A 21,880-nucleotide genomic window follows, 5' to 3' on the forward strand; every position below is an offset into this window, starting at 1 on the left:
GCGAGCGAGCGCGGCACTTCTGTCTGACGGGAGTCCGTGGAACTGCAGAACTGCGGTGTGTGTTCCAGGAAACTTCGATACGCCCTTAAGGGCGCCTTCCATGTTGCGAATAGGGAAGCATTTGTTAGATTTAGCCTACCTGGGGTTTTTGGTTTTTGTGACTAAAACCGTATTTAACCGTTTTTAATTTGCCTACTGAGTGGTTCGTAAACTTTGTTTCTTTTATTTTTACTTATTGGAAGAGGCGAGGGACTGTTAAAAACAGTAAAAAGGTATGAAAACGTAACATTTAGGCTATATTTTGCGAGGAATCTTTTTTTTTTAATGTGTTAGAAGTTATGATATGTGTGTTTTCATAGGACGTACAGGATGTTTTCCACATTTGTTAAGTGTCAGATCATCCTCACACTCATCTGCCACGCATTTTGTTACGGTAAGCGTTTGTTTCGCTAAATTTTTCCTCTGTGTATACTTGGATATAAAGTATCCATAATTATATGCTGATTTCACTCTCACAATTGTGTCAAATGTAGCTCTGTGTACTGTTCTTCTTTGTAGCTTCAGTAAAAGCACCAGATTTCAGATAACTGTGAAAAGTGTTACAAACTTCCCCATCGGCTCAAACATGTTATTTCTATTTATTCGTTAATTTATTTGCTTAGAACATGTTGATGAAAAGCTCATGTGGGTGTTTTATAACAAATTAAACAAGAACGTGCCGATTGCACGACCCCACTTCTGTCAAATGTTTACTTTTACTTTCATACCTCAAAATGTAGGATTTATGTCCTAAATCCTTTTTACACCGTGTACTGGACTGCTTTTATTTTTACAAAACAACTGTTTACTTTGGTCGTGTCGTGTGATATTATTTTAAATCTTTAAATCTCACTGTAGAGCCCACAAAGGAGGACTTGAAGTGTTTTAATGACTATGAGACAGAAATGAAATGCAGTCTCTCCACTGACCGTCTCAAAAGCTGCTCTGGATACAAGCTCAACATCACACATACAGAATCCAATATGTGAGTGTTTGTGGAGGCTTGTAGTTCCTCTATTACTAAATGTATTGCTGTTCATTTAGCAATCAGTTGACATGAATATCTCTTAAATTGCAGGTTAGAAAGCATGCACGCATGTATCTTTGAGAGAAGTCCTCACAGTGACAACTGTGAGTGCAAAATTAAAGTGCAAGGGTTTGTTGTAACAGAGATCTTCAGTACTACACTTCTGGAAGGAACAAATGTTTTATTAAGCAAAACATTCCAGACTGAACACTTCAGTGAGTATAAATGTTGTCTATAAGTTCTTGTTAATCCTTTTCTATTAGATTTGTAGAATTCACATGTTTTTAGTTCTAAAATTATGATTTTAAAAAGTGAAAATGTTTAATACGACATTATCTCACGTTTACATATGTGTTTTCCATTTTCTGTAGTCAAACCGAAAACTCCAGTCTTATCAGTGCAAAATACTGAAAATGGAAACTTTAATGTATCTTGGGATGACCAGTATAAAATAAGTGATTTGGTAGGAAGAACTTTTTTGGAATACTTGAGAATAAATCTGACCTATGGCATCAAAGGAGGACTTGAAAATGTAAGGAAGATAATATATGATAAACAGATAATCATATGCACCCTAATACACATATTCACATACAGATTTATGATAAAGAACTAAAAAAAAAAAAACATTGTTCATACAGACATCCAAGACAATGCCGAACACTGTGGGATCCTTTGAAATTGTGGGCAAAAATCTCCAGCCAAATACCAACTACATTCTGACAGCAACAATGAGCACAGACTATAATGATCATCATGTATCTAGTGACCAGAGCGCACCAATTGAGTTCACCACCTGTAAGTCTATCTATATTTGTCTCAAAGTTATTATTGCATCTGTGTTAATAGTCTTATAATCCTGATCAAACTACTGTATACAGTGGGGCAAAAAAGTATTTAGTCAGCCACCAATTGTGCAAGTTCTCCCACTTAAAAAGATGAGAGAGGCCTGTAATTTTCATCATAGGTATACCTCAACTATGAGAGACAAAATGAGAAAAAAAATCCAGAAAATCACATTGTAGGATTTTTAAAGAATTTATTTGCAAATTATGGTGGAAAATAAGTATTTGGTCAATAACAAAATTTCATCTCAATACTTTGTTATATACCCTTTGTTGGCAATGACAGAGGTCAAACGTTTTCTGTAAGTCTTCACAAGGTTTTCACAAACTGTTGCTGGTATTTTGGCCCATTCCTCCATGCAGATCTCCTCTAGAGCAGTAATGTTTTGGGGCTGTCGCTGGGCAACACGGACTTTCAACTCTCTCCAAAGATTTTCGATGGGGTTGAGATCTGGAGACTGGCTAGGCCACTCCAGGACCTTGAAATGCTTCTTACGAAGCCACTCCTTCGTTGCCAGGCGGTGTGTTTGGGATCATTGTCATGCTGAAAGACCCAGCCACGTTTCATCTTCAATGCCCTTGCTGATGGAAGGAGGTTTTCACTCAAAATCTCACGATACATGGCCCCATTCATTCTTTCGTTTACGGATCAGTCGTCCTGGTCCCTTTGCAGAAAAACAGCCCCAAAGCATGATGTTTCCACCCCATGCTTCACAGTAGGTATGGTGTTCTTTGGATGCAACTCAGCATTCTTTCTCCTCCAAACACGACAAGTTGAGTTTTTACCAAAAAGTTCTATTTTGGTGTCATCTGATTCTCCCAATCATCTTCTGGATCATCCAAATGCTCTCTAGCAAACTTCAGACGGGCTCGGACATGTACTGGCTTAAGCAGGGGGACACGTCTGGCACTGCAGGATTTGAGTCCCTGGCGGCGCAGTGTGTTACTGATGGTAACCTTTGTTACTTTGGTCCCAGCTCTCTGCAGGTCATTCACTAGGTCCCCCGTGTGGTTCTGGGATTTTTGCTCACAGTTCTTGTGATCATTTTGACCCCACGGGTGAGATCTTCGTGGAGCCCCAGATCGAGGGAGATTATCAGTGGTCTTGTATGTCTTCCATTTTCTAATAGTTGCTCCCACAGTTGATTTCTTCACACCAAGCTGCTTACCTATTGCAGATTCAGTCTTCCCAGCCTGGTGCAGGTCTACAATTTTGTTTCTGGTGTCCTTTGACAGCTCTTTGGTCTTGGCCATGGTGGAGTTTGGAGTTGGACTGTTTGAGGTTGTGGACAGGTGTCTTTTATACTGATAACAAGTTCAAACAGATGCCATTAATACAGGTAACGAGTGGAGGACAGAGGAGCCTCTTAATGAAGAAGTTACAGGTCTGTGAGAGCCAGAAATCTTGCTTGTTTGTAGGTGACCAAATACTTATTTTACCGAGGAATTTACCAATTAATTCTTTAAAAATCCTACAATGTGATTTTCTGGATTTTTTTTCCCTCATTTTGTCTCTCATAGTTGAGGTATACCTATGATGAAAATTACAGGCCTCTCTCATCTTTTTAAGTGGGAGAACTTGCACAATTGGTGGCTGACTAAATACTTTTTTGCCCCACTGTATATATTGCTTCTATTGTCTTCATTCAAGTCGCTTTGAATAAAGCGTCAACCAAATGACTAAAATGTAAATGTACATATGATTTACAGCCTCATCCCCAAATGAAATAGCCAAAATGGTGATTCCACCTCTCTGTTTTGGTTTAATCATCATCATTTGTATTATCTTCTTCTGCATTTTGAGGTGAGTTCTCTGTTTTGTGTTTTTCCGTCATTCGATAACAAAACCTTTTGCTATTCCTTCACGCACCGTTGACAAATTCAGTTCTGACACACTTTACTTCTTCATTACAGAATGAAGACGAACTGGTGGGACAAAATCTCCAAGCCAAAAATAGATTCCAAAGTTGGAGAGGAGAAGGTGGGAGAAAAATCCTGCAAAAAACAAAAAAGAAAACAATAATGTTAATAATTCATCATAATGATGATCAAAATACATCCCTTGTTTTTTTTTCTCTCATGTTTAACAGGGTCATATTTTGCCTTCATCTGTTATGAAGTTCTCTCCAATCCATGTAGAGATTCCAGATCTAGACCTTCAGGACGATAAGAAATTGTATGTTCTTTTGTTTCTTCGTTATTTTTCCCCAAAAAACTTCAGAAACACATGACAAACTAGTGTCATTCTAACACTAGTTCATTCTAACATGTTTGTCTCTCTACAGGATCTCAGCATTATTAGTAGATACAAACAATGAGAAAAGTTCCCACAGTGTTGAGTCAGCGCCAGTGGATTACGGCCAGGCTGGCTCTGGTAGCCCTGAAGAGAACATCAGCACCATTAACATCACATCACGTGTCCAGCATGCCTTGCATGAGTTGTTCAAATTACCTCCAATCACAAACAACCCATCAATATTATCCTCCTACAATCAGGTTACTACGAGCAGGTCAGACAAGAGTGTTAACGGTATCAGTTCCTCAAGAGAACGCAACCGTGCAAGCCAAGATTCGGGCAATTGCTCTGGCTCATCGGTTTTCAGCAATATGTCATATTTGGAATCAGCCACGAGTGATTCTTTATTCCTGGAGCAGCTGAAGAGGGAAGTTTCAGACTCCTATACAAGAGATAGCCAGTTAAACTCTCCCACTATTGATACTCTGGAAGACGAATATCAGCATGTCAGCAGTGTTTTGGAAAAGGGAAATGATGCAGATGTTCGTGTGAACCTTTCAGATGAATCTTTCATGAAAAATCTCATCACCAGCACAAATCCACTCTATCCTCCTTTGATTCTGTATGATGGCAGCATCACCCCAAGTGATGAAGGATATCAGGCTTTTCAAGGCTTAATAAAGAGCACAGAAGGACAGTTGAGCACGAGCGTCAGTACTGAACAAGCACTTAATGCATGTGGAGCTTTGAAATTCCCCCAGAGCACTGGCCAAGATCCTTGGGCCACTTCTTTGCATTTTCCACCCATTATTCAAATGGAAAGTTCATATCAGTGTGTTTAACTGTGCTCTAAAAGCAAATGATAAGTACATGCCTGAAAAATTGAATTCATTTTTGCATGTAATGTCAACAGTTACAATGAATCATTCCTTTGAAAGTATGACCAGTAAGAAGAACCATGCAAACTTTGTCCATTGTTTGTTTAGACGCAGAGCCAAGGTTTTGAACTTAGGTTGTGTCAGCTATTTCTACAGAAAGATGTTGAAAAGTGCCTTAAAAGGATACGCCACCCATTGAAATGATCTCATGCCATCCCAAATGACTTTCTTCTGTGAAACACAAACAAAGCTTTTTAAAGGAATAATCCATCTCAGTGAGTCTATATAATGCAAGTTTATCTTAGTAAATGATGAGAGAATATTCATTTTTTGGTGGAGTATCACTTTAAATGCCTGTAGGGATCATGTACAGTAATTATTCTTGTTATTCATACTTCTATATTACTCTTATGTAACACAAAATGTCAAATGTGAAACTGAGTCAAATTTGCAAATGCAAATTTTAAAGGCATGATAACAAGACAGTTCTTATTCTGTTTAACTATGCTGTAAAAACAAATAATGGCTATGTTTACATTTTTAACTATTGATCTCTACAGTTGCAATGAATAATTTCTTTGAAAATATTACCAGTAATAAGAAACTTTGGAGGATTCCCTCTTTCAACAATAAGGGCTTATACAGCGACTTAAATACACTAGGAAGTCATGTATTATTTTTCTTGGCATTCACATTTGGCATTTGCTAATGGCATTATTGCATGGTCTGTGGCTTCATTACAGGGCCTGTGCTTGCTGTCTCAGTCTGTAAATTGAACTTGTGTTTTTCTGTAGGCTGTTTCAACAACAAAAAAAGATATTTGTATATAGGATGCATTTAAATGTAGATGACTCTGTAATGTTTTTTTTGTTTTGCTATCATCAACAGGACAATGGCTTGCTTCTCAAAAACTCCTCACATCTCATTAAGTTCACAGACAGTTATTGTCAGCCCGTGTACAGTAACTGTGTTGTCAAACAGATGATTGGTATGTGTATGACACATTTCATTATTTTTGTATGTAATCTAAAGTTGTTCCACCTACACTATGGTATTCTAACAAAAATTAAAGCACTTCTCAATAAGAGCAATGTAAATACATGCCTTTGTTTCTGCATTTGTAAAATAAAACCTCAGAAATTTGAAATAGAGTCTGAGCCTTTCAGTGGAATTTCACACTGGTTTTCACAGGGCTTTTGTTTATATGCTGTCTGCTATGAACCAGGAAGCAAAATTGTTTTTCCATGGAAGGCACATCATATACTGAAGTGCATGTTGAGACTTTAAACTTAATAAATGAATGATACTTTATGCAAGTATGTCTGAACGAGTGGTATTGTAATCCAATGCGATATGAATAGTCAATAATAATAGGCTATGAAAGCTAAAGTATGTAATTATTGAAAAGTGTCTTGAGATAAAAGATGATCATACATATTTGGAATATAACGTTCTTGTCATGCGACAGAAAAATTTTAGAATAGTTAGTTGGACAGTTGTAGCCCTTGGTGGCGTTAATGTGCAGTACAAAATTGGCATCATCTTTTATGATACATTTAGGTGTGGATGGCACTTTTACTTCTGTTTTAGTATTAATCCGTTTAATCCCAAATTTTTCCCAGACATGAAAATATCCAAATGATGTGTCATTAGTAACCCTTTGAAATAATCAATAATTATTTTTGAATTTTTTTTTATTTTTGGTTGTGTGTGAAAAATTGTGTTTTATGGTCGGTCACAATTGTGGGATAATGTGTGTACTGAATTAACATATTTCTGCAGTCATAATCATTTTTATACATCTTAGCCCAGCTATTTCAAACTGTTTGATCACATTCTAGGGTTACTATTATGCATATAAAAAAAAAAAAAACTGAGATAAAATACAACCATCAACATATTTCAAAATTTTGTAACATATATCACCATATTTTTATATTAGTGCTACCAGTATTACAACATTGATATTGTAACTTATTTGTAACATTTGAACTTTTTTAATTTAGTGCAATATTTTGTCATTGCAACATTTTGGTGTAATTTTCACTAACAACTGCAACTGGATTTATATTGTATACGTAAGTTCACTGTTATCCCACCTATCACTATTGTGACCATCAACGTGTTTACTCGTTCTATGACCACTCTCAACAAAACTGAATATATGTGAATTCATATATTAATACTAGACACATCAAAGATAATGTGTACCAAAAATCTTTGTCATATCTTTATGTTAACATACTTTACTAGCCTTTTGTTTTGGAGCTTTGATTTGGATGATTGCAGCGCCATCTGCAGGGCGTTTACGTGAAGTTAAAAAAAAAACGGCATCTTTCTACTGGTTTTCATCAATATCACAATTATACATTCATTAGCCTATATAAAAATGTTTTTCCCCCCTTTCACATCCCACAGACTAGTAGACATGTAACCCGTTAGGCTATAAGGAGGCCTTTATATTAAAATAAATAAATAAATAAAAAATATCCCTTATATTAGGGTGACCATATGTGCCATTATTCCCGGATGAGTCCTGGCCAGGATTTCTATATTGCCTAAAATATCTAGGTTTTGGCTTGTTTGCGTGCGGTGTATCACATCGGTTACTTATGTTTTCGAAACGCTCTCGAGGTACTTTGAATTAAAGCAATATATAAATCCTAGCCAGGATCCGTCCGGGAAAAATGGCAAGAATGGGCATCCTAGCTTATATAGCCTAAACCAAACACGGGCGGATGACCAAAAAAGGCGTCAGTTCTGCTGAAGAATTGCGACACCAACTTTACTGAAATTCATGTGACCAAAATCCAAGATGCTATTGCGGTCTTGAGTAGGGTTTAAACCGAGCATTAACTGGGCATTTTATGTGTTTTTTTAGTGAAACCGTATGTTTCATTTGAAAATCTTTCAGTTGTAAACTGTTTACTTTGCAACGGAACAACGTACTGTAAGGCCTAAAGTACAGAGAGTATGACAACGCAAGATATTTCTTCAAAAGAAATCGTATTTATTGTTTGTTTGTTTGTTTGTGTTTGTTTTACAGCTCGGTCACAATGTTTTCCACTGTTCTTGTGAGTCAGATCATCCTCACACACTTCTGCCTGGCATTTTGTTTTGGTAAGTTTCATACTTTTGTTTAGAACAAATACATCTAAACAGTCTCTAACCTCTGAAAACATAGCGTGTGTATGTAGGCCTAATATATGTCACAGTTGTGTCAAGTGTAACTTTATAGACTGATATTTTATGTGTACCCTCATGTTTGTGGCACCCAATGGTGAAAATGTTGTAAAATATTATATATTAAATTAACCCATAAGAACCCGGACCAATTTCTCCTTATAGGAAAATTATGGGGCTTATAAAACAGACTAAATGGACCACTTATAGCATGTTTCTGCAGTTGTTTTTGAAATACAACCCCTCCTGGTGAAAGATCTGTAATGTTACATAAGACATTGGGCGTTCATGATAAATTTTTAATGTTACATACATTTTGTCAGGTTTTTTTTTTTTTTTTTTTTGCTAAATAACAGTTGTTGTTTTTTTTTCAGTTTATTTCCACAACTTATATCAAAATTATTACTTTTCTGGGAAGATAAAACAAAAACCTTTTTCAGAAGTAATACAGTTTTTGCATTTTATACGCTTTGCCACAACATATTTCGGTAACACTTTATAATAACGTTCAGTTGTAAGTCATTTATAAGTGATTAGTTAATTATGAACTAATCATTTACAAAACATGAATATGTGTTCATAAATGATTATTAAGTAATATGCTAATGATTTTACAAATCTGTCGTAAGTTGTCTTAAAAAAATGGCATATCATGAAATAATCAAACACATCCATAGTAAATGGTCATAAGTAGTAAATATATTATCAATCATTAATCATGTTTGTGGCACCCAATGGTGAAAATGTTGTGAAATATTATATATTAAATTAAACGAGAAAACCAGATGATTGAGATACAACTTTTAAACCCTGTTGAAAAAAGGTAGGTTTTGAAGCATGGATGCTGGTTTGAGCTGGTTGAAGCTGGTCCTTAGCTGGTCATGTACTTGTCCTAAGCTGGTCCCTCCTGCTCAGGACCAGCACATGACCAGCTCAAACCAGCATCCAAGCTTCAGAACCTACCTAACCAGCATATGCTGGGAAATCCATTAATATGATCATAAATTATTATTTAGACATGAGTTGTTACTTGCTCTCCCCAAAATTCGTTTTGGCACATGAATCCTTTATACTTTTTACACTGTGTTTCACTGTTAAACCATTTTTACTTTTGCACAGCAACTTCTGCTGTGGTCATTTGTGATTGATCTTACTCCGTCTTTTATTTTTCAGTCACCGTAGAGCCAACAAAGGAGGACTTGAAGTGTTTTAATGACTATGAGACAGAAATGAAATGCAGTCTCTCCACTGACCGTCTCAAAAGCTGCTCTGGATACAAGCTCAACATCACACATACAGAATCCAATATGTGAGTGTTTGTGGAGGCTTGTAGTTCCTCTATAACTAAATGTATTGCTGTTCATTTAGCAATCAGTTGACATGAATATCTCTTAAATTGCAGGTTAGAAAGCATGCACGCATGTATCTTTGAGAGAAGTCCTCACAGTGACAACTGTGAGTGCAAAATTAAAGTGCAAGGGTTTGTTGTAACAGAGATCTTCAGTACTACACTTCTGGAAGGAACAAATGTTTTATTTAGCAAAACATTCCAGACTGAACACTTCAGTGAGTATAAGTGTTGTCTACAAGTTATTGTTAAAACTTTTCTATGACATTTGTAGAATTTACATGCTTTTTAGTTCTAAAATGATCATTTTAAGGAATTAAAAACTTTAATCCAATCTTATCTCACACTTTTAAATATGTGTTTGTTGTTTTCTGTAGTCAAACTGAAAACTCCAGTCTTATCAGTGCAGAAGACTGAACATGGAAACTTTAATGTATCTTGGGATGACCAGTATGAAATAAGACTGAATGGTCTGAGAATAAATCTGACCTATGGCATCAAAGGAGGACATGAAAATGTAAGGATAATATATAGATAATATGAACCACATTGATATCGTTTTTTTATAATTAATAAATAATATTTTATTATATATAAAATGTATACACACCAGTAAACCATTATGACCACCTGTCTAATAACTAAAATATAATTTAGCCCTCAAAACTGCAGCCACGCTGCGAGGCATTGATTTGACAAGGTGGCGATAGATCTCTTGGGGTATCTGGTACCATAATATCAACAGCAGGTCCTCCAGTTCCTGTACATTGAGGGGTGGTGGTGATGTAGTCTGAACCTGTTTTTCAAATGGGTTCATGGTGAATTTAGAGGTCAAGTTATTAACAGAAATTCACCATCATGTTCCTCAAACCACTCCTCGATGATTCTGGCAGTATAGTTATGGTGCATTGTCCTGTTGGTAATAGTAATATATATATATTGGATTACAATACCACTTTTTAGAGAACAAAGGTGTCCCTCGTTCAGACATACTTGCATAAAGTATCATTCATTTATTAAGTTTAAAGTCTCAACATGCACTTCAGTATATGATGTGCCTTCCATGGAAAAACAATTTTGCTTCCTGGTTCATAGCAGACAGCATATAAACAAAAGCCCTGTGAAAACCAGTGTGAAATTCCCCTGAAAGGCTCAGCCTCTATTTCAAAATTCTGAGGTTTTATTTTACAAATGCAGAAACAAAGGCATGTTCCTCGAACCACTCCTTGATGATTCTGGCAGTATAGTTATGGTGCATTGTCCTGTTGGTAATAGTAATATATATATATATATATATACACACATGGTCAGAATTGTTGGTACCCTTGGTAAATATGATCAAAGAAGGCTGTGAATATAAATGTGCATTGTTAATCCTTTTGATCTTTTTTTTTTTAAATCACAAAAATCTAACCTTTCATTGGAGAATAAGAATTTAAAATGGGGGGAAATATCAGTATGAAATAAATGTTTTTTCTCAAATACACGTTGGACACAATTATTGGCACCCCTAGAAATATTTATGAGTAAAATATATCTGAAATATATTCCCATTCATATTCACAATGTTGAGCACATCAGCCTGATTATGAACAGATGGCGCCGCGCGCTTTCGAATCACTCTCGCGGAACTTTGATGTCCGATTGGACTGCGCGGTGCTGCCTCAAATCGAACACACCTCATCTCGCAGACAGCCCGTTTTGACGGCACACTACGCTCACATCCACATGTAAACATGTCGTCGGCGTGGAAATTCTTCATTGTGAGTTAAGCAGACACAACGTTTGCAATTTGTAATACAATATTGACTGTTTTTGCTCAAGTTCGCTGACGAAGTTTCAATCAAAGCCACAGCAGAACTGTTTTGTGTCTCCGAGCAACACAGCGGTGTTTTGATAATGAGAATGAATCCACGTTTTTGAACGAATCAAGTGAGTCAATGATTCAGTAACCCATTCATAAAGACAGTAGTCACTTGCCTCATTTTTGAATGAATCAGCCGTTTGAATGAATGATTAATGACTCGCACATTAAAATAGTAATAGGGGGATGGTTTATATTCCGAACTATGTCACAACAGCCAAGAGAATGGGCAACATACCTTAAGCTCAGTTCTCCTGTGCGGACAGAATCCGAGAGGCTAGCGAAGAGACATCCAGGTTGTAGAATCTGGCAAAATGTTGTCGCAAAGCCCATCCAGCCGCAGAACAAATATCCTCAATGGGTATGCCATTAGCCCATGCATATGACGAAGCGATCCCTCTTGTAGAGTGGGCACGCAGACCTGTAGGGCACTCCATGTTTTGTGAACTGTAAGCCTTACAGCCAGAGCGCATACGGGGCAGCGGTTGTGGAGGGGGGGATTCTCATGTTGAAAAATCACTCAGGGCGAATGCTGACAGAGTTATAACCTGGTCTCTGAACGGTGTTGAGAGCACTTTATGGACATAACCCTCCCTCGGTTTGAGAACTACCTTGCAGTACACGAAATCTGTACAAGAATTGCTAACTGAGAGAGCATGTATGTCGCCCACGCGCTTTACTAATGCGAGCACTAGCAAAAGTGCGGTCTTATAAGAGAGCAATTTAATGAAGACGACTGAAGCGGCTCAAACGGTGGGCATGTCAAAGCCTTTAGAACCAAAGCTAAATCCCAAGTGGGGACAGTGGGCATGCGAGAGGGGTTCATCCATCTCGCCCCTCGTAAAAATTTGATTTTCTGGATCATTCCTCCCAACTAGTCAATGCCGTTATGATCTGCAGATATAGCGGTAACATATACTTTGAGCGTGGAAGGCACGTGTCCTGCATCCAAGCTCTTTTGCAAGAAGGACAGAATAACTGCCATTGGGCAACCTACCGTGTCTTCCGTTCGTGAATTGCACCAGGTCTCAAATACCCTCCATTTGTGAGCATGCAGGCATCTTGTAGAAGGAGCTTCCGCAATAGTATCTAGTATGCGCTGAGGGAGTGTTGCTATCGGAGAGCTCTGCTGAGCGGCCAAACATACAGATCCCATAGCTCTGGTTGGGGATGCCAGATCGAGCCCCTTGCTGGATACAGAAGGTCCTTCCTTAGTGTAATTGTCCAAGGCAGCCCTGACAGCAGTTCCAGCAGGTCCGGGAACCAAGGCTGCATAGGCCATTTCGGCGCAACCAACAGCACTGTTTCTCTCTCCTGTGTAGAACCTGGTCAAAAAGAACGCACAAACATAAGCTTAACTCAGAACATTCCAAGGAACTTATCTTCCATCATCGACTCATAAAATGAACAAATGACCAACACAACACCACAATTCTCTAACTAGCATCAGGCCATACGCTCCTTATCACCTCGAGAGACTCGTAAACCATGATAAGTTTGACGATGAAATGACCGCGCTACATCTGCACGGAGTTAACAACAAAGAACTACTTCTTTGGAGAGGTTCCAGAACCAGAGCGTTCGCGATACTGCGACCCCGCTTACCATAAACTATCTTCTGATAAACAAGAAAGTAACTGACTTACAACTTCGTCTGAGCTAGGAAGATCACCAGAGCCACACAACGTGATACTCCTAATGACCTCAGGACCTCAGCTTGGTCTCCCGCCTTACAAAGGAATGTGCCTCTTTTCTCTTACAACAAAGAAACTCTAGTTACACAGAGGATCTCTAAAGGACAATCAAGAAAAGATCGCTGCTATTAAAGCAATATACTCAAGAGACAATATATATATATGAATGTGGTATTTTATGTTTTGTTTCTCTTTCTGTGGTTATTAGAACTTAGGATATTTTAATCTATGACTTAACCCGCTTAGTAGGTAAAATTATAGGTATTCGATATGACAAATACCTCATGTTTGATGTCTTATATATATCTATATAAATGCTTGGTGTTTTATGTTATGCATAGTGTGTTTTAGTTTGATCTTTGCCTTATAACTGCCTTTTTGAATAGATCGCCGTGTGTGGTATTGGGTTAAAGCTTGTCTCAAATGCCGGAAGTTGAAAGGAATCATATGTCGATTTTCAGTCTCTTTTATAAGAAGTTATTAAGAAATGTTCCTCACATGATGGATGAAACATTAACATAATGTATGCACGAAAAGGAGCCGTGCTGGGTGGGGCTCCGCCCTACAGAGACAATGTGATTGGATCAGACAGCGTATGGGATGGACTCACACCAGTCCGATAAAAAAACAGACACCCCGCTTTGCATGCTAGGCGGAAGAAAAACTTGAGCTGGAAAACTTGGCTGCTTGGAAACTTTGGTCTCGCCTCACCCGCCTACAGACTTAACATCTAGCTGATCATCTCAAAGGACATCTCAAGGGACACTCTGTCCACGTCTGACCAAAGTAACTTGCAAAGCCTAAGAACTTAGGCAAACAGCGTAAGAACTTCAAAGCCACGAATCCAAAGAGGATTCCCAGAGTGACGTCACGCGACAACGACACATCAGTGCGAAAGTCCGGGATTTCCCTCACGCAGCCATCCAGAGAGAAGAACAGCCTTCAACTCAACTCAAAGCAAGTAAACAAACAAACAATCTTTATTTGTTGAGCTGAATTGAATGAATCTTTAAAAGATAACGATAGTCGAGTCTTCTGTTTGTGACGTCTTCAGGTCATCTTTATTCTCAGGAAAGAGAATAGCTTAAACTTTCTTCAAACTGCTTTCATCTTGCCAGAACGTGTGTATGTGTTTTGTTTTGTATTGTATCCTAGAATAGTAAATAAACTCTCGATTCATTTTTAATGAATAGTCTGGTGCCGTGATTTTCAAATCTTAAATTATTGCCAAAGATCGTGTTACCTGTTGCTCAAAATTTCCCAATCAATTCTGTATTATTATCGTGGCCACGACAATAAGCCGAATTGCTAAAATATACTGTATTAATACTCGCTGGTCGAGTCGTTAATAAGGTATAAATTATACATTTTGATTAATATCAATTAATCAGATCAAAATCGAATTTCTACGATTTGATTCCCTAAAAGCTAAAATTATAAATAAAGGATAAATCCCTTACACCTCACTGATCTTGCACAACACTTGATGGAGGAGCTTTACAGCCGGAAACACATATTTGCGCACTCTCGGCCAGCGGTGGGCGAGCGCATCCACTCCCAGATAGGAGATGCTGGTCTGCCCACAACAGGAGAGTCGTCGCGAGCCTCAAGAGGGGGCGCGAGCTGAGGCCGCCTTGGTGATTTATGTTTGCCACAACTGCCATGTTGTCCAAACGAATGAGAACATGCTGGTGATGGACTTGAGCATAAAACTGCTCAAGGGCTAAATGAACCGCCTTCAATTCCAGTCCAGACATCGAAAGCTGGGTTGCCATCGCAAAGGGTTTCCCCTCCCTTGCATGATGCGTCCGTCATGACAGTTTTGCGCCTGCTTACCTGTCCCATCATCACGCCCCTTCTGTACAGCACGTCGCTCATCCAGGGGGACATCGCTTCCAGACATCTGTGAGTCACCTGCATGCACATCGATCCCTAATGTCATGCATGTGCTGGGACATGGGCTTTTAAACCTAGCTGGAGTGGGCGCATGTGGAGCATACCCAGGCGACATACCGCTGAGACTGCTGTCATCAGACCAAGTGTTCTTTGAAAACGTTTCAACGGTAGTGACTTCACTTCCCGGAATGCCGCGAGCAAATTCATAATCTTCTACGTGCGTTCCGGCAGCAGGTGGGCTTGCATAGAGAGAGAGTCGAGACTCACGCCCAGGAACAAAATACATTGAGTGGGTTGGAGTTTGCTTTTTCGAAAATTGATCGTAAGCCCCAAACACTGCAGGTGGTTGATAAGCATACACTTGTGAACATCCAGCACACTCTCTGAATGAGCCATCAGCAGCCAGTCGTCCAGATAGTTTAGAACGCGCACTCCGTTCAGACGTAGAGGGGAGAGAACGGTGTTCATACATTTTGTAAAAGTGCGTGGAGCAAGGGACAGGCCAAACGGAAGGACTGTAAACTGGTATGCAACTCCTTCGAATGCAAATCTCAGAAAGCGCCTGTGTTGGGGGGCTATATGGATATGGAAGTACGAGGTATCTTTGAGATCCACAGAAGCAAACCAATCCCCCGGTCCAACTAGCGAGAGGATTTGTTTCAAAGTGCTCATCCTGAACGAGCGCTTCGCCAGGGCTTGATTCAGTTGGCGCAGTTCCAGAATAGGGCGGAGTCCACCGTCTTTCTTGGGAACCAGGAAATAACGACTGTAAAACCCACTCTCGCGCTCTTCTGGATGAACTACCTCTATCGCCCCTTTTTTCCAGCAGGCTGTGAATCTCCGCTCTCAGAAACGAGGTGTTTTGAGCGTGAACTGCAGACATCACCATGCCATTGAAACGGGGTGGTCTGCGGGCAAACTGCAATGTGTACCCTTTTTCTATAATACTCATGACCCACCTTGATCTCCACTTTTCTGCATAGAGTGTGAGTGGTGATTGGAAGAGGAAAACAGCTCTTTTTGTGAGGTTGTTTTGTTTTAATTGCACAACAAACAATAGAACAATTTAGAACATTCTTGGCACCCGCAACAGGCAGTGGGGCAGTGGGGCAGGGGGAACACACAGAAAACTGAGACGTGCAGACGTTGATGCCAGCTCGGTGCTCGGTGCTTTTTCGGTGCTCATCAGTAGGCCTGCCGGTTTCCACCCTTCGTCTTCCACGGCCCAGCATAGCTGGTGGGGGGAGACTGCTGCGAGCTGAGGGTGGGCTGCTCGTTGAGCAAGATGGCTATCCACGTCTGGAGGGCTCTAATGCTCATCTCCTCACAATGAGGGCAGTTGGACTCGATGACTGCGGCCTACGTGTGGACGCGGCCCTCGATGGGTCCCGTGCAGACTCCGCAAGTTTTAATCGACATCGTTCTCACCGGAATGCTCGAAGGAGAAAAAATATACACTCATTCTGTAATAAAATTCCACTTATTCGGTGATGAATCCACAACGAGAAGCTTCTAACGTATAGTATGAAGGAGAAAGATTCTGAGGAAATGGCGCCAAGCATTATATAGGGGGGCGGTGCCACTCCCATATGCGCGCGCTTGAATGCCATTGGCTATTGCAACGCAATAGCGTTATTCAATCAGGCTTCAGTATTTCAGGAGAAAGTTGCTTCCCCGTAGTGTCAGTTTACCTGACGTCGAGAGACCTAAATTGATAGGGAACTGCGACCTTGGCAACACTGGTTCGCTGTACTACAGGTCTTCTCGGGTCCTAAAATCCGTACCCGACTCGACCCAATGAAATTAGACCAACCCAACCCGACCGCATTTATTTTCGAACCCAACTGGACCCGAACATAAACGGCATTGATATGTGCACAGCCTGCAGCCCCGCATCAGTCTGGAAAAATCCTGGGGTCCTGCTGACTGATTTGGCCACTGCTCCATTACTTTCATTCAGTTTATTTACTTATTTATTAAATATTTATTTATTTATTATTCTATTACTTTATATTTTTGCCTGCCTGATGGATACATATTATTTCTGAGTTTGGCTTTCAATTGTAATCAGTGGATTTGAAATATAAACGTGATAGTTTTATAAAAATTAAATCGATAGGTTAATAAATCAAGGATTTGCTAGTTTTGTCTGCAACATTATTTACCTCATCTCCAGTGAAGGGCTTCTGCACACAAAAAAGAAAAGCCTTGCATTGACACGCAGCGTAACGAAGTGGGTAGATTTTCCTGATGGATCTCATATAAGATTTTTTTACGTGCGTTTCTCAAAAATGAACTTGACATGAACGCACATGGCTATACGCATCTGGGAAAATTTAAAAGAATTCGGGTCTAATCAGGTCCATTTGTGAAAAGCACATTTATTTTAATTACCCGAGACCTGAGGCTGCTAATACCGAACCTGACCCGTGGAAGTTTTGGACCCAAACCCACTCGCGCCTTGGGTTTTCAGATCCAAGTGGACCCGTGAAGACCTCTACTCTATACCCTTATCACACAATGATAGATAACCTTCCACGCTGCGATAACGGCACGAAGTTGGGGTCAAACATTTTCAAACGATTAATTTGAAAATTAACGCGTTAAATTTTTAGATTAATCGCATGCATTAACGTGTTAACCTTGACAGCCCTAATATATATATATGTATGTATGTGTGTGTGTGTGTGTGTGTGTGTTCACAGATATCAAAGAAGGTGCTGAACACTGTGGGATCCTTTGAAATTGTGGGCAAAAATCTCCAGCCAAATACCAACTACATTCTGACAGCAACAATGAGCACAGACTATAATGATCATCATATATCTAGTGACCAGAGCGCACCAGTTGAGTTCACCACCTGTAAGTCTATATTTGTCATTATTGCATCTGTGTTAATCATCGTAGGTAATCCTGATCAATTTATACATGTTCTACAGCTTTATACCCAAATGAAATAGCCAAAATGGTGATTACACCTCTCTGTTTTGGTTTAATCATCATCATTTTTGTTATCTTCATCTGCATTTTGAGGTGAGTTCTCTGTTTTGTGTTTTTCCGTCATTCGATAACAAAACTTCTTAAATTTTTGCTATTGCTATTCCTTCATGCATCCTTGACAAATTCAGTTCTGACACACTTTACTTCTTCATTACAGAATGAAGACGAATTGGTGGGACAAAATCTCCAAGCCAAAAATAGATGGCAATCTTGGAGAGGAGAAGGTGGGAGAAAAATCCTGAAAACAGAAAAATAAATAAATAAATAATGTTAATAATTCATCATAATGATGATCAAAATACATCTTTTATTTTTTTCTCTCATGTTTAACAGGGTCATATTTTGCCTTCATCTGTTATGAAGTTCTCTCCAATCCATGTAGAGATTCCAACACTAGACCTTCAGGAGGATGAGAAATTGTATCAGTGCTTCAGTGTTTTGGAAAAGGGAAATGATGCAGATGTTTGTGTGAACCTTTCAGATGATGTTGGTGCTGATGAGAAGTGTATCATGAAGAATCTTATCGCTTGCTCAAATCTTTTTATGCATGATGGCAGCGTCACACCAAGTGATGAAGGATATCAGGCTTTTCAAGGCTTAACAAAGAGCACAGAAGGACAGTTGAGCACGAGCGTCAGTACTGAACAAGCACTTAATGCATGTGGAGCTTTGAAATTCCCCCAGAGCACTGGCCAAGATCCCACATCTGCGCAGCAAAATTCTTGGGCCACTTCTTTGCTCGTTATTCCCGTTATTCAAATAGACAGTTCATATCAGTGTGTTTAACTGCTCTAAAAACAAATGATAAGTACATGCCTGAAACGTTTGTCAACAGTTACAATGAATCATTCGTTTGAAATGACCAGTTTTTCCAGTAATCTACAGTTGTTCCATTTCTAGTGAAATGTGTTGAACAATTCAGACCAGCAAGAGCAATAAGAGCTATCTTTTAAATGCTAATTCTTTCTTTAGACTCCAAAACCTTGAATTTGAAAGTTACACTTTGAACAGTCAGAGGCTGTATGGCATCTCAAGCTTAAAGAGGTCATATGTTATTATTAGGGGCCAAGCCCAGAATGGGCTGTAGCCCCTATTGTAATTGTATTAATATATTTTCGTCCAATGGGAGTCTATGGCAGCCCTATGAAGGGAACATAGGAAAATGATGAAATTTGGCACACTTGTAGTGATGGCCAAGAATTGTGATCTGACGAACTTTGGGGTCTCTAGGACCAACTCTATAGCGCCACCACCAGTTCAAAAATTCAACATTAAAATGGTAATAACTCCTGAACCCCTAATTCTAGAAAAATGAAACTTAGTACACGATTACTCTCTTCATGCTGATCACATTCAAATAGCTTACATTAAGACTCCACCCATTACAGTAGCAGCCATTTTAAAAAGTACAGTATTCTTTGTTTTCGCTACTCCTCCTTCAAAATCTGTCCAATTTTTCCCAAAATTGGCTCAGATGATCTTTGGACTGAGCTGCACAGAAATGACTGAACAGATTTTTTTTATTCATCTTTGTTCAAAAGTTATGATGACGTGAACTTAACAAAGTCGACCCAAAATTGGTTCAGAGGCTGTATCTCGTCCAAACTTTGATCAATCGAAACGAAACTTGGTTCGCTTCATCAACACCATGATCTGAGGATCCATGCCAAAGTTGGGAACAGCGCCACCTATGGGTCGTGACATACCAAAAATTCACATTTTCGCTTATAACTTTTGAACTGTCAGTCAGAAAAATATAAACTTGATGTATATGGATTCCTTGGGTCATGCCGAATTTTGGACCTTGTTTCTGTCTAATTTCTTCTTCTTGGCCTATGGGAGTCTATGGCTGCCAATGAAGGGAACATAGGAAAATGATGAAAATTGGCACACTTGTAATGATGGCCATGATTAGTGATCTAACCGACATTGGGGTCTCTAGGACCAACTCTATAGCGCCACCAGCAGTTCAAAAATTCTCATTCTCACACCTTAACCTGTCCACGGTAAGCTATCACACTGGCCCCGAGCCTATCAAGTCATAGGTTTGAATCCAGGGTGGAACGTGGCCAGACCCCAAGAGGTACTGTGGCCAGAAGCGGTGCAGACGTTGCTTTTATTCCAGACGTCGCATCTTCCGTGCGCATTCGTCTTGAATCAGAAACGTGCGCTTGTTCGTTCTCGTCTGAACTTCTGTTCGTATTTGAACTTCTGCGCTTCTGAACCTATCTGCTTTTTCGATGAACATTCTATTTCCGCCGTTGTCACTCTTCCCGCTGTGCGCCACGCTACGGGCCGTTCGTGGGCTTGGCCCCTATATTTTTGACTTCTTTTATTGTTTGATGCACATTGAGAGTTACATTTGTTAGTGTAGAATTGAATATTAATATTACCATTATTCAGTGTTAGGCAGTAGCGTCACTACAAGTATTAGTTTAACTACATTTCTCAGTAGCGTGGTGGTAGCGTCGCTGCTTTCTGAATCAAATAGCTTTTCAGTAGCGAAGCTCTATTTTTGATCAAGTAGTGCGGTAGCGTCAACAAAAGCTAACGTTACATTTTTCCAAAGCATTTCTGAGATTCAAGCTCAAATCAGAAATATAACTGCTACAAATCACTGATCCTGGATCAGTAAGTGACCCCTCCGCCACTAAAGCTCGTAACGCCATTGGCTCCTCAAACTGTCAGTCAAACCTCATTATTCCTCCCGCCTCTCTGGTCAATGAAGTGCGGCGCGCAGTTTAGAGCATCTCAGCTTGTTTGCTGTCTGGAGGTAAATAAAGAACTGTTGATTTAATAAGTACAGCGTTTTCTTTACTCAAAAAACACTATATTAATAAAGGCTAATGTGGTTTTTTTTTTGGTTTTGTTTTTTGGTTTTTAAGTAGCAGAGAGTGTCTATCATTTGTTGTCGAGTCATAGCCAAAGAGCTTGTGCGAAGTGCTGAATATTTTATAATATGATATTTTGGCCAAATAACAGAAAAAAACTGAGCGCCCACATAGAGACAGAACCTGCAAGTTCATGAAAACGTAAATGTGATGCACGTAGCCTGCCTCTGATGTGGCGGTAATGAAGGGAAAAACATTCGCTGGTCAAAACCTTCGTATTTGAACTCGATTTTGGTGAAATGTTAATAATATAATGACACATGCAAGGATGCAAATAAACATAGCCTATCTGTTGGCCTATACATTTATATACTATACAATAAGATTTCATTAATGTGTTAACTAACAGCAAACAATGAACGATACATTTATTACAGTATTTATTCATCTTTGTTATGAAAATACAGTCGTTCGTTGGTAGATAGCAAGGTGACATTGATTCAATGTTGAAATTCCATCAGAATCGTCATTTTGGTTGAGGTTGAAAATTCAATGCTAAATAATATTGGATCAATATGTTGATAATTCAATGCTTTTCAGTGTTGAAAAGACAAATATTGAATCAATGTTGATTTTTGGTCAGCATTTCACTGGTGAAACTTTAGACCGTCAGTCCCTCATTCAGCACTTAAATATGGTACATTTTCCTGAATTGTAGTGAGCACATGCTCAAACAACAAATTCTGGAAATTTTGTAAACTCATCACCACTAGCAGCACCGTTAAATAAATAAAACTGTCTTCTGGGTATATATTAAGCATTTTTGTGGATGACACTCTTTGTTAGAAGAGTTAGAAATGCCTCCAGTCTCACTTAATAGCTATGATTGAAATTAAGATGCATCAAAATGTAAGTCAACGAAAGAAAAAAGTACTGGAAATCCAATGATTTTATTGATATTTTGATGATTTTCTTTCCTCACGAAGTGAAGGGCTTCCTTTTCACACCAAGCCAAGCACTAAAACTAAAATGTGGACAA

At 39.1% G+C, this 21,880-nt stretch overlaps 2 protein-coding genes across 4 annotated transcripts; both read left to right on the plus strand.

Moving 5' to 3' along the window:
- The first annotated feature begins 15 nt into the window (after positions 1-15).
- On the plus strand, positions 16-6,172 carry LOC131536802 (uncharacterized). Its single transcript, XM_058769919.1, has 10 exons — positions 16-272; positions 360-433; positions 898-1,024; positions 1,118-1,281; positions 1,438-1,598; positions 1,708-1,864; positions 3,622-3,715; positions 3,826-3,892; positions 4,002-4,087; positions 4,197-6,172. The coding sequence occupies exons 2-10, from the start codon at positions 370-372 to the stop codon at positions 4,987-4,989; spliced, it is 1,713 nt and encodes a 570-aa protein (XP_058625902.1). The 5' UTR covers positions 16-272; positions 360-369; the 3' UTR covers positions 4,990-6,172.
- Positions 6,173-7,589: 1,417 nt separating this feature from the next.
- Positions 7,590-21,872, plus strand: LOC131536804 (uncharacterized). Of its 3 annotated transcripts, none has more exons than XM_058769922.1 (9): positions 7,590-7,659; positions 8,072-8,145; positions 9,382-9,517; positions 9,611-9,774; positions 9,934-10,073; positions 17,716-17,872; positions 17,950-18,043; positions 18,168-18,234; positions 18,344-21,872. In XM_058769922.1, exons 2-9 carry the CDS (start codon positions 8,082-8,084, stop codon positions 18,794-18,796), a joined length of 1,275 nt encoding a protein of 424 aa, XP_058625905.1. In that variant the 5' UTR covers positions 7,590-7,659; positions 8,072-8,081; the 3' UTR covers positions 18,797-21,872. The 3 variants fall into 3 exon arrangements, with proteins under 3 accessions (XP_058625905.1, XP_058625904.1, XP_058625906.1); XM_058769921.1 differs by lacking the exon at positions 7,590-7,659 and adding an exon at positions 7,670-7,975; XM_058769923.1 differs by lacking the exon at positions 7,590-7,659 and adding an exon at positions 7,670-7,858.
- Positions 21,873-21,880: the final 8 nt, after the last annotated feature.

The sequence above is a fragment of the Onychostoma macrolepis genome, chromosome 03 (genome assembly GCF_012432095.1).
Source record: "Onychostoma macrolepis isolate SWU-2019 chromosome 03, ASM1243209v1, whole genome shotgun sequence".
Lineage (NCBI taxonomy): Eukaryota > Metazoa > Chordata > Actinopteri > Cypriniformes > Cyprinidae > Onychostoma > Onychostoma macrolepis.

Excerpts from the sequence above, each read along its gene's own strand:
- LOC131536802 (XM_058769919.1), top strand. The coding sequence starts at position 370 with ATGTTTTCCACATTTGTTAAGTGTCAGATCATCCTCACACTCATCTGC. Across the intron at positions 434-897 it reads CTGCCACGCATTTTGTTACG|AGCCCACAAAGGAGGACTTG; the intron begins GTAAGCGTTTGT and ends ATCTCACTGTAG. Across the intron at positions 1,599-1,707 it reads TCAAAGGAGGACTTGAAAAT|ACATCCAAGACAATGCCGAA; the intron begins GTAAGGAAGATA and ends TTGTTCATACAG.
- LOC131536804 (XM_058769922.1), top strand. The coding sequence starts at position 8,082 with ATGTTTTCCACTGTTCTTGTGAGTCAGATCATCCTCACACACTTCTGC. Across the intron at positions 9,518-9,610 it reads ACACATACAGAATCCAATAT|GTTAGAAAGCATGCACGCAT; the intron begins GTGAGTGTTTGT and ends CTTAAATTGCAG. Across the intron at positions 9,775-9,933 it reads ATTCCAGACTGAACACTTCA|TCAAACTGAAAACTCCAGTC; the intron begins GTGAGTATAAGT and ends TGTTTTCTGTAG.